Below are 18,203 nucleotides of genomic sequence, written 5' to 3' on the forward strand. Positions count from 1 at the left end.
CGTGAAAAACACTCCAGAAAGGTTTTCTTTGAAAAAAAATCATCATGAATTTTGGCGCAAAAAAAACGCCTTACTATACTATGTCGAAAAAAAATGCGATTTTTCAAACATGTTGTAAAAACGTGCCATATGATGAAATAATGTAAAGGAGGCCGTGAAAAACACTCCAGAAAGGTTTTCTTTGAAAAAAAAATCATCATGAATTTTGGCGCAAAAAAAACGCCTTACTATACTATGTCGAAAAAAAAATGAGATTTTTCAAACATGTTGTAAAAACCTGCCATATGATGAAATAATGTAAAGGAGGGCGTGAAATACACTCCAGAAAGGTTTTCTTTGAAAAAAAATCATCATGAATTTTGGCGCAAAAAAAACGCCTTACTATACTATGTCGAAAAAAAATGCCATTTTTCAAACATGTTGTAAAAACCTGCCATATGATGAAATAATGTAAAGGAGGGCGTGAAAAACACTCCAGAAAGGTTTTCTTTGAAAAAAAAATCATCATGAATTTTGGCGCAAAAAAAACGCCTTACTATACTATGTCGAAAAAAAATGTGATTTTTCAAACATGTTGTAAAAACCTGCCATATGATGAAATAATGTAAAGGAGGGCGTGAAAAACACTCCAGAAAGGTTTTCTTTGAAAAAAAAATCATCATGAATTTTGGCGCAAAAAAAAACGCCTTACTATACTATGTCGAAAAAAAATGACGATTTTTCAAACATGTTGTAAAAACCTGCCATATGATGAAATAATGTAAAGGAGGGCGTGAAATACACTCCAGAAAGGTTTTCTTTGAAAAAAAATCATCATGAATTTTGGCGCAAAAAAAACGCCTTACTATACTATGTCGAAAAAAAATGCGATTTTTCAAACATGTTGTAAAAACCTGCCATATGATGAAATAATGTAAAGGAGGGCGTGAAAAACACTCCAGAAAGGTTTTCTTTGAAAAAAAAAAATCATCATGAATTTTGGCGCAAAAAAACGCCATAGTATACTATGGCACGAAATAATATATACGCGAAAGGTCCCTGGTTCGGAACCAGGCCATCTTAAAGGTGACCAAAATATCATGGCATAGTGTGGCAGTTTCCATAGTGTAGTGGTTATCATGTTCGCTTTACACACGAAAGGTCCCTGGTTTGAAACCAGGTGGGAACATATGTAGTTACTGTCATTAAAATTTGATCAAAAATGTCATAGTACAGTACGTCATTCAAAATACCACCAAAAACGTCAGTATAGTAAGTCATTTTAAAGGTGACCAAAACATCGTGGTATAGTGTAGCAGTTTCCATGGTTATCATGTTGGCTTACCAAACGAAAGGTCCCTGGTTCGAAAGCAGGTGGCAACATCCGTATTGATTATCATCAAAATTTGATCAAAAATGTCATAATATAGTACGTCGTCCAAAATATCACCAAAAGCGTCAGAGTGTAGTATGTCGTCCAAAACTTGATGAAAAAAGTCATATTACAGACCTGATCAAAGTCTTGAGACCAGTTGAAAAATAGCTAGAATTTACCTTTTGCACAATTGGATCTTAATGAGGTTTTAAGTAGAGCTACAATATGCAAAAGCAAGAAGGGGGAGTGAGACAAAAAGCACTTTGAAAAAGTAATTTATTGAAAACAAGAAGTAAACTGAAATAGGTTGTTTATCAGCTGATCAAAAGTTTAAGACCACAGGCTATAAAAGCCCAAATCTGCTCAAAATTCTCATTTTCTGTCAGGCATTCACAAGGTGAATAGTATAGTATAGTATGTCGTCAAGATTTGAAAAACATCATAGTATAGTATGTCATCAAAAATTTGATGAAAAACATCATACTATGTCGAAAAAAAATGCGATTTTTAAACATGTAAAAACTTGCCATATGATGAAATAATGTAAAGGAGGGCGTGAAAAACACTCCAGAAAGGTTTTCTTTGAAAAAAAAAAACATCATGAATTTTGGCGCAAAAAAAAACGCCATAGTATACTATGTCGAAAAAAAATGCCATTTTCCAACATGTTGTAAAAACGTGCCATATGATGAAATAATGTAAAGGAGGCCATGAAAAACACTCCAGAAATGTTTTCTTTGAAAAAGAAAAATCATCATGAATTTTGGCGCAAAAAAACGCCTCACTATACTATGACGAAAAAAAATGGGATTTTTCAACATGTTGTAAAAACGTGCCATATGATGAAATAATGTAAAGTAGGCTGTGAAAAACACTCCAGAAAGGTTTTCTTTGAAAAAAAATCATCATGAATTTTGGCGCAAAAAAAAAAAACGCTTTTGACACATTTCGGACGACATACTAACCTGTGACATTTTTTCCACGTTTCGGACTGCATACTAACGTATGGCATTTTTGACACGTTTCAGACGACATACTAACCTATGACGTTTTTGCCCCGTTTTGGATGACATACTAACCTATGACGTTTTTTTCCACGTTTCGGACGACATACTAACCTATGACATTTTTGACACTAATACCATAAATACTACAGTATATTAATAGAATACACACTGTATATACCACCAGTACTGCCAGTACTCACCAACCAGAGCTCCCAGTGTGAACGGACTGAGCTTCTTGAAGACGATGGAGTTGCTCGGCTTGTTTCCCTCAAAGACCTTCAGATGAAAGGAGAAGAACTCAGTGAGTGGTTCTGGTTCCAGATGGACTAGACCATCTGTCTCCTGGGTAAAAGGTGTTTCTTACTAACTTTGTGAGGCAGCAGCTTCTCCAGAGCTTCTCCCTTCAGGCCTCCAGCCTCCAGCTCCTTCCTGGCCTCGTCTGGAGTCTTTCCCTTCATCAGAGCTTCGGTCTGAGCCAGGAAGTTAGCCACCAGGATCTGCAGACAGGAAACCCATTAATAGAGACCGCTTCCCTGCTTGACCCAACTGGGCAGGACAGACGTCTAGTTTCTATGACTAAAAGGTGGAACATTTCATGAACCTCCTCAGAAGTCTTTGTCATGGTGCCCGTTGCTGCTAAACTCCCGCAATGCTCTCCAATAAGACAATTACAGAGTTACAAACACCCAATGGATCAACGTTGGCGCTAAAAACTGGTAAATAAAAACTGCACATGGAAACTTCATTAAGTTCTCCTAGATTAGCAATTAGCCATTAACGGCTAACGGTGAAATATCAATGAATAAAATCCCATTGAAAACAGTTTTTTAGATTAATTCATCAAGTGTTTGTACAAATGGACATTTTAATGTAATTTTAGCAAAAATGTTCTAGTTTAAGACATTTTTTTGTCATTTTTTGACATATTTTGACTCCCTTTGAACAAACTTAAAGACATTTTGGAGACTTAAAAAAATTTGACAAAAATTGAGAACATTTTCAAGTCATTTTGTACAATTGTACAATATATTTCTTCCCCATTTTAGACAAATTATGAGTCATTTGGACAAATATGTTTATGATCTTCTATTCTAACATCTTAAGTGATTCAAGCACTCTGTTGAGCTCTTGTTGGAGGTCATTAAGCTCCGCGTTAGTCTTTGTCATGGTGCCCACTGCTGCTAAACTCCCACAATGCTCTCTGCTTTAACCTCCTCTGGTCTCTACAGGATTAAACAGGAAGAGCTCCACCTGCTGGAACAACCAGGAACTACAGCTGGTCTATGATACATAAAGTCTGTTTTTATCTGAAATATCTGTTGATTCTATTACAGGACTTGGATGGACTGAGAAAACTTTAGGAATATTTTTGGGGCGGTTAATGTTTCTCAGACATTTTATTGATATTTTTAGGATATTTTTCAAGCCGTCATATTAATATTTTACTTTTGTTGCCCAAACTTGTTTTAATGTTTTTAATACTATCTTCTCATCTTTAAAAAAAATCAACTGATTCCAGCATTTATCAGCCAGAAGCTGTGAAAACTGATCCTGATTTGAGCTTAAAGATGTTGTTTTTTTTTTAAAATCAGAATCTCTTTATTCTAAACATTTCACTGAAGAATTCACCAAATATTAAACATCTGCACCTATTAGATTCTGTAAAAACAAAAAAAACGACACATCTCTAAGTTGTAAAGGTATATGTGAACAGTTGGCACTAATTGGTTTAAATGTCAGGTGAGTTCAGGTGTGTGTGACATCACACCAGGTCGGCGGTACCTTGTGGTGGAGGCTGTCTCTGATTGGATGCTGAGACTGAGCAGGAATGAGGAAGTCGGCAGGAATCATTCGAGTTCCTGGAGAGAAAAACAAGTCAGTCGACTCGTCACAGTGCCTGAGTAGCACCAACAAAACCAGTTAGACCAGTTAGACTGCAGAGAACCGTTCAGTCAGAAAAACATTTAAGTCACAATATTCCATCAAAATCACAACCAAGTGAGTTATAGTTTATTAACCAGGTGAGTTATGGGTTATTAACTAGGTGAGTTATAGTTTATTAACTAGGTGAGTTATGGGTTATTAACCAGGTGAGTTATAGTTTATTAACTAGGTGAGTTATGGGTTATTAACCAGGTGAGTTATAGTTTATTAACTAGGTGAGTTATGGGTTATTAACCAGGTGAGTTATAGTTTATTAACTAGGTGAGTTATGGGTTATTAACCAGGTGAGTTATAGTTTATTAACTAGGTGAGTTATGGGTTATTAACCAGGTGAGTTATAGTTTATTAACTAGGTGAGTTATGGGTTATTAACCAGGTGAGTTATGGGTTATTAACCAGGTGAGTTATAGTGTATTAACCAGGTGAGTTATGGGTTATTAACCAGGTGACTTATAGTGTATTAACCAGGTGAGTTATAGTTTATTAACCAGGTGAGTTATAGTTTATTAACCAGGTGAGTTATGGGTTATTAACCAGGTGAGTTATAGTTTAACCAGGTGAGTTATAGTGTATTAACCAGGTCAGCTATAGTGTATTAACCAGGTGAGTTATGGGTTATTAACCAGGTGAGTTATAGTTTATTAACCAGGTGAGTTATGGGTTATTAACCAGGTGAGTTATAGTTTAACCAGGTGAGTTATAGTGTATTAACCAGGTCAGCTATAGTGTATTAACCAGGTGAGTTATGGGTTATTAACCAGGTGAGTTATAGTTTATTAACCAGGTGAGTTATAGTTTATTAACCAGGTGAGTTATGGGTTATTAACCAGGTGAGTTATGGGTTATTAACCAGGTGATTTATGGGTTATTAACCAGGTGAGTTATAGTTTATTAACCAGGTGAGTGATAGTTTATTAACCAGGTGAGTTATGGGTTATTAACCAGGTGAGTTATGGGTTATTAACCAGGTGAGTTATAGTTTATTAACGAGGTGAGTTACGGGTTATTAACCAGGCGAGTTATAGTGTATTAACCAGGTGAGTTATGGGTTATTAACCAGGTGAGTTATGGGTTATTAACCAGGCGAGTTATAGTGTATTAACCGGGTGAGTTATAGTGTAATAACCAGGTGAGTTATGGGTTATTAACCAGGTGAGTTATGGGTTATTAACCAGGCGAGTTATAGTGTATTAACCAGGTGAGTTATAGTGTAATAACCAGGTGAGTTATGGGTTATTAACCAGGCGTGTTATAGTGTATTAACCAGGTGAGTTATGGGTTATTAACCAGGTGAGTTATGGGTTATTAACCAGGTGAGTTATAGTTTAACCAGGTGAGTTATAGTTTATTAACCAGGTGAGTTATGGGTTATTAACCAGATGAGTTATAGTGCATTAACCAGGTGAGTTATAGTGTATTAACCAGGTCAGCTATAGTGTATTAACCAGGTGAGTTATGGGTTATTAACCAGGTGAGTTATAGTTTATTAACCAAGTGAGTTATAGTGTATTAACCAGGTGAGTTATAGTGTATTAACCAGGTGAGTTATGGGTTATTAACCAGGTGAGTTGCCTACCTTGGTGGATGAGCTGGTAGAAGGCGTGCTGTCCGTTGGTTCCTGGTTCTCCCCAGACTATCGGTCCAGTGTGATGGTTGACTCGGCTGCCGTCTTTAGTGATGTATTTCCCGTTAGACTCCATGTCGCCCTGCAGGACCAAAAGGCAAATACTAGAGATTATAAATATACGGAACACTATATATAGAATATTTAACCAGGTGTTTACTGCTGGTCACATGATCATAGAATCAGGAAGTGACAGATCCGATCAGAGAGCAAACGTTTGTTTACATCACTAGTTTCTAAACTCTGAAAGGTTAGACTTGATGGAGGTAAAAGGAGGAAGTCCAGCTAAAAAATGATCACATGACCCGCTATGTCCCATGATGAGCATTGACCTGCTGGAAGTAGGCGGCGAAGCGGTGCATGTACTGGTCATAGGGCAGCAGAGCCTGAGTCTCAGCCTGGAAGAAGTTGATGTACCAGACACCCAGCAGAGCCAGCAGGACGGGAACGTTCTGGTCCAGGGGGGAACCTTGGAAGTGGTTGTCCTGCAGGAGAACGAGGAGAACATGAAGGCTGAGCTTCATGGACTGAAGAACTGTTAAAGTGGATGTTTTAAATTCAGCTGGAATCATAAACCTGCTGCTGCTTCAGTCAGATCTGTCCTCCGACCAACAACACATTTATGGGGCTTCATGTTTTTTTTTTTTTTTAATGCTGTTTTATTGTGTTTTATGGGTTCTATGGTGTTTTATGGGTTTTTATGTTTTTTTTTTAATGGGCTTTATGGTGTTTTATGTTTTTTTTTTTAAATGGTGTTTTATGTTTTTTTTTTAAATGGTGTTTTATGGGTTTTATGTTTTTCATGGTGCTTTAATGTTTTTATGTGTTTTTATTGTGTTTTATTGTGTTCTATGGGTTCTATGGTTGGCTGCTATCTAAACTGTGCACCTCTAATGTTCTTTTAAAAACATGTTGACTCTCAGATTGTTTTGTAGTTTAATTTTTGTTATTCATTTCTGAAACTCTACATTTAAAGAAGAACTAAAGAGAATAAAGTCCAGTCAGCTTCTGGTTGCTCTGGTTCTATGACCAGAGGGTTAGAGGTTCTTCTGGTTCTATGACCAGAGGGTTAGAGGTTCTCTTACCATCCAGTGAGCTCCAGCCAGAAGCTGCTCAAAGTTCTCAAAACCTGAAACACAAAAAGATGGAAGGTTAGATTCTCTGGACCTCATGAAGATGGAAAGTCTGATTAGTACTATACTGGTATTATACTGGTACAAAACTACTACTATATCGATACTCTACTGGTATTATACTGGTACTATACCGGTGCTATACTGGTAGTATACTGGTACTCCATTGGTATTATACTGGTACTATACTGGCGCTATAATGGTGTTTTACTGGTTTCCGACATTTGAAATATGTTTCCTACGTGAGTGATTCTGTGTAGAGCTCAGGAGCCAAGTCTGACCTTTCAGAGTTTAGCATTAATCAATAATCTGACAATCAGACGTACCTATGTGCAGGGCTATGGACAGACCGATGGCCGACCACAGAGAGTAACGACCTCCCACCCACTGTGGACGAGCAAACATGACATCACACAGTTATCCACCAATCAGAGTGCAGCATAAAAGCATCACAAAGCTACAGTTCAGCTTAGAGGAGCTTTGAGGACGACGTCTGAAAACTTCAGACTTGATAGGAGCTTCAGATCCACAGAAAAACCAAAGAAGAACCAATCATCATTATCATCACCACCACCATCATCATCATTACCACCATCATCTTCATCACCTCCGTCATCATCACCACCATCATCATGATCATCCTCATCGTCATCACCACCATCATCATCACCATCATCAGCACCATCATCATCATCATCATCATCACCATCACCACCACCACCACCCCCACCCCATCATCTTCATCACCACCATCATCATCATCACCATCATCATCATCATCTTCATCACCATCATCATCTTCATCACCATCATTATCACCATCATCATCACCATCATCATCATCACCATCATCATCTTCATCATCCACCATCATCATCATCACCACCATCATCTTCATCATCACCACCACCATCATCTTCATCATCCTTATCTTCATCACCATCATCATCCTCATCTTCATCACCACCATTATCATCATCATCCTCACCACCATCATTGCCATCATCCTCACCACCATCATTGCCATCATCCTCACCACCATCATCATCACCATCTTCATTATCATCCTCATCTTCATCACCACCACCATCATCATCATCACCACCATCATCTTCATCATCATCACCACCACCATCATCATCCTCATCTTCATCACCACCATCATCACCATCATTATCACCATCTTCATCACCACCATCATCTTCATCACCACCATCGTCATCCTCATCTTCATCACCACCATTAGCATCATCATCATCTTCATCACCACCATCATTACCATCATCACCACCACCATCATCATCACCATCATCAGCACCATCATCATCATCACCACCACCCCCATCATCTTCATCACCACCATCATCATCACCATCATCATCTTCATCACCACCATCATCATCCTCATCTTCATCACCACCACCATCATCATCATCACCACCATCATCTTCATCATCACCACCACCACCATCATCATCATCTTCATCACCACCATCATCATCCTCATCTTCATCACCACCATCATCACCATCATTATCACCATCTTCATCAACATGCTCATCTTCATCACCACCATCATCTTCATCACCACCATCGTCATCCTCATCACCACCATTAGCATCATCATCATCTTCATCACCACCATCATTACCATCATCACCACCATCATCATCACCATCATCAGCACCATCATCATCATCATCATCATCACCACCACCCCATCATCTTCATCACCACCATCATCATCATTACCATCATCATCTTCATCACCACCATCATCATCCTCATCTTCATCACCATCATCATCACCATCATCATCATCATCATCCACCATCATCACCACCATCATCTTCATCATCACCACCACCATCATCTTCATCATCCTTATCTTCATCACCATCATCATCCTCATCTTCATCACCACCATTATCATCATCATCCTCACCACCATCATTGCCATCATCCTCACCACCATCATCATCACCATCTTCATTATCATCCTCATCACCACCACCATCATCATCACCACCATCATCTTCATCATCACCACCACCATCATCATCTTCATCACCACCATCATCATCCTCATCTTCATCACCATCATTATCACATCATCACCATCATCACCATCATCATCATCATCCTCATCTTCATCACCACCATCATCACCATCTTCATCAACATGCTCATCTTCATCACCACCATCATCTTCATCACCATCATCATCTTCATCACCACCATCATCTTCATCACCATCATCATCTTCATCACCACCATCATTATCACCATCATCATCACCATCATCGTCATCATCCACCATCATCATCACCACCATCATCTTCATCATCACCACCACCATCATCTTCATCATCCTCATCTTCATCACCATCATCATCCTCATCTTCATCACCACCATTAGCATCATCATCATCTTCATCACAACCATCATTACCATCATCACCACCATCATCACCCTCATCTTCATCATCCTCGTCTTCATCACCACCATCATCATCATCACCACCATCATCTTCATCATCCTCATCTTCATCACCACCATCATCATCATCACCATCATCTTCATCTTCATCATCAACATCATCATCCTCATCTTCATCACCACCATCATCATCTTCATCATCACCACTATCATCATCACCATCATCTTCATCACCATCATCATCACCATCATCACTTACGTCCCAGAACTCGAACATGTTTTCCGTATCGATGCCGAAGTCCTTCACTTTCACCTACAGACAGAAAAAAGGGTTTAATCAGAAACCTTCACTGCTGCTGTAATCGAGTAAATCTGGGTGTAATCAGATTACTTCCCCTGATCACTGTCAGACATATTGATCATTGATTACACCAAACCAATCAAAGGATGAATAGAATCGTTTTTTTCAGCTGCTGCTCTGCAGTTTGTTGCTTTTCTTTGTGAAAACCAACAGAATTTCTTCCTCCTGATGTTTGTGTTTTAGCTGCTGGTCGGTTCAAACTAGACATCATGAAAACATCTCCGTTCTTCATCTACTGATACACCACTCAGCTAATCACACAGGAAGGAGAAGGTAACTGGAAATAATCACTACTTAACAGGAGCAAACTAACTAAATGTCAAATCATAGGATTTCAGGAGGAACCATCTGGACTTCTCAGAGAAGTCCAGATGGTTCCTCCTGAAGTGCCTACGATCACCATGATGACTGAGAACCTTAACAGAGAAACTTGGGTGTTCTGACAGAATTGGGATTCTAAAGACGTTAACGTCAGATAAACTGATTAATCAGCCTCTGAGAGTTGATCAGCTGATCAGGGATCAATAAAGAATGGATCGGAAACTCACTGCGTTGGTGGAAAGAGCCACGAAGTGTTTAGCCACGGCCGATTTCTGCAGAGAAAAACCAGAAGGAGCGTCATCACCGCCCACAGTAAACCCAACGGTCAGTGAATGCATCGATCAATAAACACATCAATCAATCAATAAACTCATCCATCAATAAACTCATCAATCAATAAACTCACATCTCCGGCCGTCTGCAGGAACCAGTCTCTGGCCGACTCTGCGTTGGTGATGGTCTCCTGGGTGGTGAAGGTCTGAAGACAGAAGGAACCTCCAGTAAGAGATGGTGGTCATCAATAGATCATTGATTATTGATCAGCTGCAACGGACCAATCACAAACCAGATCTACTGTCTGACCTTGGAGGCGATAATGAACAGAGTCGTTTCTGCGTTCAGGTGAGCTAAGGTCTTGGCCAGGTGAGTCCCGTCGATGTTGGAGACAAACCAGACGTTTGGTCCTCCGGTCGAGTAGGGCTTCAGCGCCTCCGTCACCATCAGAGGTCCCTGAACGCACCACAGTAATCAGTCAACTTCAGTCACCATCAGAGGTCCCTGAACGCACCACAGTAATCAGTCAACTTCAGTCACTATCAGAGGTCCCTGAATGCACCACAGTAATTGGTTCACTTCAATCACCATCAGAGCTCCCTGAACGCACCACAACAATCTGTTAACGTCAGTCACCATCAGAGGTCCCTGAACGCACCACAGTAATCAGTTAACTTCAGTCACCATGTCTTTTAGATCCTATCCCAACTAGACTGTTCAAGGAGGCTTTACCTTTAATTAATTCCTCAATGTTAGATCTGATTAATCTCTCTCTAGTAACAGGCTATGTACCACAGGCTTTTAAGGTTGCTGTAATCAAACCTTTACTTAAAAAGCCCACTCTAGATCCAGATGTTTTAGCCAACTATAGACCAATGTCTAACCTCCAATTTCTCTCTAAAATTCTGGAAAGAACAGTTGCAAATCAATTATGTGAACATTTACAAAGGAATAGCTTGCTTGAAGAGTTTCAGTCAGGCTTCAGAGTGCATCATAGCACAGAAACAGCTCTGGTGAAAGTTACTAATGACCTTCTCATAGCGTCAGATAATGGACTGGTCTCTATACTTATTTTATTGGACCTTAGTGCAGCATTCGATACAATCGACCACAAACTTTTATTACAGCGACTAGAACATTCTATTGGCATTAAAGGGACAGCACTGGACTGGTTTAAATCCTACTTATCAGACAGGTTCCAGTTTGTGCATGTCAACAATGACTCTTCTGAGCATACTAGGGTTAATCATGGAGTTCCTCAGGGTTCTGTCTTAGGACCAATACTGTCCACATTATACATGCTTCCCTTAGGCAATATTATTAGGAAGCACTGTATTAATTTCCATTGTTACGCTGACGACACTCAGTTGTATTTATCTATGAAGCCAAATGAAACTAATCAGGATGACCTATAATTTCTTACTACTAAATTCAGACCAGACTGAAGTCATTGTATTTGGCCCCAAACATCTTAGAAAATTGCTTTCAAAGCATATAGTTACTCTGGATGGCATTACATTGGCCTCCAGTACTACTGTGAGGAACCTTGGTGTTATCTTTGACCAGGACATGTCCTTTAACTCGCACATAAAACAAATCTGTAGGACTTCCTTTTTCCACCTGAGAAATATTGTGAAAATCAGGAACATCCTGTCTCAGAGTGATGCAGAAAAACTAGTCCATGCATTTGTTACTTCTAGGCTGTGACTACTGTAATTCCTTATTATCAGGTTGTCCCAATAGCTCTCTGAAACATCTACAGCTGATCCAAAACACTGCAGCCAGAGTACTGACGATAGTTAGCAAGAGAAATCATATTTCTCCTATACTGGTTTCTCTTCATTGGCTTCCTGTTAAATCTAGAATAGAATTCAAAATCCTTCTTCTGACATATAAAGCTCTTAACAACCAATCTCCATCATATCTTAAAGACCTGATAGTACCATATTATCCTAGCAGAATTCTTCGCTCTCAGACTGCAGGCTTACTTGGAGAAGTGACCTGTAACTTCTCTCTAAAAGTAGAATGGGAGGCAGAGCCTTCAGTTATCAGCTCCTCTCCTGTGGAACCAGCTCCCAGTTTGGGTTCTGGAGGTGGACACCCTCTCTATTTTTAAGACCAGGCTTAAAACCTTCCTTTTTGACAAATCTTATAGTTCGGACTGACTGGGGGACCCTGAGGGGGTCAGCTGGAGTCTTCCTCTTGGACGTCCCTTAGTTCTGCCCCTAGTTCTGCTGCTACAGGCCTAGGCTGCTGGAGGACCTCTCTGGATGCACTGAGCCCTTCTCTATCTACCATTATATTTAATATATATATATATATATATATATATATATATATATATATATATATATATATATATATATATATATATATATATATATATATATATATACCATTATTGCATTACACTCACTCTGTTTCTCCCTGTGTCCTTTCTCCAAGTGTCCCTGATCCCAGAGCTGGATGCTTCAGATCTGTGGTTGCTCTCCCACCAACTGGCCTAGTCAGTTGGTGACTATTTGTGATGTAAGTGTGATGTAAGTGTGACATCACTCACCAGATCAGATCCTCCGATGCCGATGTTCACGACATCAGTGATGCTTTTACCGCTGAAACCTTTCCAGTCCCCGCTACGCACCCTCTGAACACACACAGACAGCAGGTTACACACAAAGACACACTCACACACAGACACACACACTAAACATACACACACACATTAAACACACACCTGGCAGAAGGCCTTCATCTTGTCCAGAACTCGGTTCACTTCCGGCATCACGTCTTTTCCGTCGACGGTTATCGGTTTGTTGGATCGATTCCTCAGAGCGACATGGAGCACGGCACGACCCTGCAGATACACAACACGCTTAGAGACACACAACACGTGCAGCATGGCTCAGAACCAGAGAACAGAGGAGCAGGTTGTTGGAGATCCATCCAGCATTGTGGAACATCTCCTACAGATGATGAGCAGAGTAGAGAGGAAACATGGAGACAGAAAAACATCTACAGGATGAGGAGATCATCGGAGCTTCAGGAGAAACCAACTGGAAGTTCCTCCTGAAGCTCCTACCATCTCCAGGACCTGGATGACTGAGAACCTCCAGAGAAGTATGAAAAACATCTACAGGAGGAGGAGATAAAACGACAGGCAGAAGATAAATAACAACAAAGATGAGACAAAAACCAAACTAAGGTCTCACGACTGACCCACCGAACGACCAGATCAAGACACAAAACAACACAAAACTAGAGAAGCCTCAGAGCTCCGTCCTCCTCCAAGGCTGCTCATTCCCTGTATGTCAGAAATGCAGCATTTATCAGTTACTGATCAGAAATCACAGCTCTATAGAATGAGTCCATTTATTATCGATGTACACAAAAATATGATCTAAAAATGGCTCCAATGAATTCAGTTAATATTTATAAAGGAACATTAAAGGAACATTAAAGGAACCAGTGGCTGAAACTGTTTAACTAGAATTAAACCTAAACTTTTAACTCTGATCTGATTCTAGTCTCCGTTCTAGTGTTTCTGGTTCTACATTATGTTTGGTTCTAGATTGTTGGGTTCTGTGTAGAATTATATCAATAAATAAAACTTTATCGGCAACCTGACCTTAAATCAACACAACAGAGTTACACAACAACATGACCAAACACTGTGTGTGTGTGTGTGTGTGTGTGTGTGTGTGTGTTTCCTGAATGACTCAGCTTCAGTAAACCTGTAGAGTCACTGTGACTCTCAGAACCACTAATCTCCGCAGGATTCACTGTCAGATCCAGTTCTGACTCCTGGTGGTTCTGGTTAAACCCTGGTGGTTCTGGTACCGGTTGGTTCTGTTTCTGATGAGCATGTCCTAAAGGGTTAGACGTTTAGAGTTTGTCTGGTTTGAATCTTTCAGCATAAAAGAGTTTGAACTGTGGCTGCAGAACATGTTGGTGTCACATGACTGTCTCGCCTGTCTGACCAGCCAGCCAATCACAGAGTGACAAACTCACCTGCTGGATGTCAGGTAAAGCCAGCATTAATCTGGACATCAGTTCAGACCTGCTCAGAAACCTGCAGCTCAGAGTGTCGAGACGGAACACAACGAGATCTGCAGCCGCTGTTACTGTCGCATGATTCTGTTACTGTCGCATGATTCTGTTACTGTCGCATTATTTTATTACTGTCGCATTATTCTGTTACTGTCGCATTATTTTATTACTGCTGCATTATTTTATTACTGTCGCATTACTTTATTACTGCTGCATTACTCTGTTACTGTCGCATTATTTTAGCTGGGTTCTGCTCCAGGTTTCTTCCTGTTAAAGGGAGTTTTTCTTGCCACTGTCTCCTTAGGGCTGCTCTGGGGGTCATCTGGGTTCTGAAAAGTGTCAGGAGACAATTGGCGCTATATAAATAAAACTGAATTGATTTGAAATATTCTGTTAGTGTTGTGTTGCATCATGGTGTTGCATTATTCTGTTGCATTATTCTGTTGCATTATTGTGTTACATCATTCTGTTGCATTGTTCTCTTGCATTATTCTTCCCCTGCCATGTCTTTAAACCAGCCTTTAGCTGCAGCAGAACATCAGGGATTTATTAAAGGTAGAATTTTATCTCCAGTGTTGTTTTTAGTTTTTCTGCTGCAGCTCAGACAAACTCTGTCTTTGGAACACATTGGAGAAAAACAATGTGTGAAAACCTGCGACTACTTTATGAGCCTCACACTGTGTTCTCAATGGTCCAGGATCTGTTTAGATCCCAGACTGTCACTGATTCTACAGTTTACTCTGCTGATCAGATGAAACTCAGATCATCCGTTGCGACCATCAGCAGCGCGTTAAGCTGCTGAACTGCGACGCTTTGACCTGATGGAGGTTTTCCTCCTCCTGGACATTCCATACCTCGGTGAAATTGATCTTCTCTCCGGAGAACATCTTCTCTCGAGCCTCCTCCACACCCCTCGCCTTGGCCTGCACACAGAACATTCAGCTGGTATCAGACTCAGATTTGAAAACCTGCGTTTCCTCACGCGTCAACATGCAGCACAAAGACGCAGCGTGGCTCAACAGCCCTTTTCTCTTTCCACATGCAGTGTCGCAACTTTTCCTGTTTCACCAGAGCTTTGAGCAACAGATTCCAGTATTTAAACTGCCAGAGTTCACGTCAGATAAGGAGCAGTGGCTGAGTTCAGACTCCACCTGCAGCTCCACCTGCAGCCCGTCAGCATGCAGCTGCAGCATGCTGACGGGCTGCAGGTGGAGCGGCAGGTGGATGCTGTAAACCTCCACTCATTCATCTTAGTGGATTTTTATTAGCTGGACTCTCAGCTGCATGTTTTGTGCGTGTGGTTTGTTTTTCAGAATAAAAGATTCCTGTGGTTACCATGGCGACCAGCATGTCCATGACCTCCTGCGTGATCAGGTTCTTGGAGTAGTCGAGCAGAATTTCTCCATCATCCGTCTTCAGAGTTGTGCTGCGAAGCGACAGAAAAAACTTTAACAGCAGTGACGACAAACAGATGGGAAAAAAGAAACTAAAAAAGGAAAATAACCGTAAAACAACCAGTTAGAATGAAACCTGATAATGGGAAATACAGAAAGAACAGATCATTAAATAATAAAAGTGATATTACTGTAATTATTAATTATTATTAATTATTATTATTATTATTATTATTATTATTATTATTATTATTATTATTAATAATCGTTTATTTTATGAAACAAACCTCCTGAAACAGTTTTATTGAGCTGAAGATTTTCTGTCTGTGAAACAAAAAATATTTTAATATTTACAGAAACATGAAAATATTTAACATTTCTAGAACATTTTGGACGTTTAGCGAATTAGTTTCTGTTGACTGATTCACTGATTATTTCAATTATTCTTCATTTAATCTCTCAAAGGTTAAAAAAATCATCCAAACATGTTTTAGAATTAATTCTGAAGTTTTAAAACTTCTTGTTTAGCTGAAGCAGAAAAACTAAAAATATTCTACGAAGAAAACTTTAAATCTCCTCTGAGACACTGAAATGTGAAAATATTCAACAGTTTTATAATTCTGTGGTCTGAAATGCCATTAAAACAGTTGATTATTAAAACAATGATGAGCTCAGCTTCATGTTTCTGATTTTCTATAAAAATCCTCCTGGTTTATTAAATTAAAACTGAGATTAAAAGAAGGAAAATCATCAAATCTTCTTTTTTTAGGCTGGAAACAGAAGAAATGATCTTCTAAGTTTATGAATAATTTGAATAATTGACTTTTGTTAATGGATTGATTAACTGACTAATTCATCTTCAGACATGAATCCTTTTTGATGAATCAGATTAAAAAGATTCAGGGAGAGAAACATGGAACAGAAAACATTTTCTACCCTCATTATTATTATTACATATAATTATCATCTTCATTACTAATCACATAAGTAATATAATTACGGTCATTATTAGTATTATTTTGCTCTGAGGCCGACGTGCCGCTCATCACGTCGCCGTGTTTCCGCCTCCAGCTCCGGCTCCACTCAGGCCGCCTGTCGGTCACTCTATCCGGGCTGACTGCGTCCAACAGGTCGATTAGCAATATGCTAACGGGGTTTAGCTCCGGGTAGCTGTTAGCTGCAGCTGATATTTTACATTTAAACTCTTTTCTGCCGACATGAAATAAGTTGAATTTAAAAAATAAAAAGTGACTGAGAGTCTCTCTGAGCTTTAGTCTAATTAGATTAACGTTTAATGCGTTAAATGCGGAAAAATACAACAGGTGAGCTCACACAGGTACCATCAGCTGTCTGGATGATTTAATTAACCTGTCTGGATCATTTAAAACACCTGAAACCAGTGAAAGTTTAATTAAAGACACGGAAATGATGGAGGACCTGTCTGTCCGATGATGGAAACAAGGACTTTAGCATGTCGGCTAATCCTAAATGAGCCACGGCTGCTGGAGCCCAGGACATCCGCAGGGCGGCTAACGGGACGAAGCTGTCCGATAATGGAAGCAGGACTGCAGGCAGCAACACGATAGACGCGTCTGTCCGATAACGGAACCAGTGACATTAGCGCAGCAGCTACTAGAACCGGGGGGTGGGGTGGACCGGCGGTGACAGCGGACCCGCGGCCGTTTAACAGCCTCCTGACGGGGAGCAGGACGGGCACCAGACGGCCGGTCTGACTACAGCCGCTGGAACCGTCTATAAAGGCGGATTCAGGCAGAAAAGTGGCGGAGTTCCCCGGTGACCTTGTAGCCGAGCGGAGGAGGAGGGGGAGCGTTAACTGGGAGAACAAACGGAGACACCTGCGGGGCTCATCGGGCCGCACCCGGCCGTCAGGTGGCTGCCTGCAGCGGAGCATCCCGGTCCCCTGTCCCCTCCGTCCTCCTCCGTCCCCAGACCGGAGCTGCTTTCTCCCCACCTGAACTTGTTGAACCGCTCCAGGTCTCCGTCGAACATCGCCCGCATGTTCAGGCCGCCGCCGTTCGCCTTGAACCACTGCTGCAGCTTCTGGAAGGTCGGGTCTTCGGTCAGAGCCATGGCGGTGTCCGCGGTGCTGCTGTTGCTGGTCTGGAAGTCTGGATGCTGCCCCCCGGGTGACTCGGACCTCAGTATCCGCTGGAGGACTGAGGCTCGGCGGGTACAAGAGGAGGGTGGAGCCGCTGCAGACTGGGTGATGTCAGAGCGGCCAGAGCCAATCATAGCTGAGGACTCTCTCCTCCCGCTGCCCTAACCCCGCCCACTGCCGTGCGGC

The 18,203-nt window shown here is 40.7% G+C and overlaps 1 protein-coding gene and 1 non-coding gene across 2 annotated transcripts; one reads left to right on the forward strand and one right to left on the reverse strand.

The window, feature by feature from the left end:
* Nucleotides 1–1,095: 1,095 nt before the first annotated feature.
* trnav-uac (transfer RNA valine (anticodon UAC)) lies at nt 1,096–1,168 on the forward strand. The gene has a single exon. It is a non-coding gene; the product is annotated as a tRNA-Val (tRNA).
* A 445-nt stretch (nt 1,169–1,613) lies between these two features.
* On the reverse strand, nt 1,614–18,166 carry LOC111578303 (glucose-6-phosphate isomerase-like). Its single transcript, XM_035954952.2, has 16 exons — nt 17,871–18,166; nt 15,840–15,930; nt 15,359–15,427; nt 13,192–13,311; nt 13,018–13,101; nt 10,767–10,913; nt 10,591–10,662; nt 10,412–10,456; nt 9,762–9,815; nt 7,389–7,449; nt 7,015–7,058; nt 6,262–6,414; nt 5,882–6,011; nt 4,144–4,220; nt 2,730–2,858; nt 1,614–2,637 (listed from the first exon to the last, which is right to left on the reverse strand). Exons 1-16 carry the CDS (start codon nt 18,149–18,151, stop codon nt 2,515–2,517), a joined length of 1,680 nt encoding a protein of 559 aa, XP_035810845.1. The 5' UTR covers nt 18,152–18,166; the 3' UTR covers nt 1,614–2,514.
* Nucleotides 18,167–18,203: the final 37 nt, after the last annotated feature.

Source organism: Amphiprion ocellaris, chromosome 3 (assembly GCF_022539595.1).
Source record: "Amphiprion ocellaris isolate individual 3 ecotype Okinawa chromosome 3, ASM2253959v1, whole genome shotgun sequence".
Taxonomy (NCBI): Eukaryota; Metazoa; Chordata; class Actinopteri; family Pomacentridae; genus Amphiprion; species Amphiprion ocellaris.

What these genes read in the sequence shown, in the direction of transcription:
- LOC111578303 (XM_035954952.2), bottom strand. Translation starts at nt 18,151, where the DNA reads ATGATTGGCTCTGGCCGCTCTGACATCACCCAGTCTGCAGCGGCTCCA. An exon ending in AGATGAAGGCCTTCTGCCAG is followed by an intron (nt 13,102 to 13,191) that starts GTGTGTGTTTAA and finishes GTGTGTGTTCAG; the next exon opens with AGGGTGCGTAGCGGGGACTG. An exon ending in GAGACAGCCTCCACCACAAG is followed by an intron (nt 2,859 to 4,143) that starts GTACCGCCGACC and finishes TCCTGTCTGCAG; the next exon opens with ATCCTGGTGGCTAACTTCCT.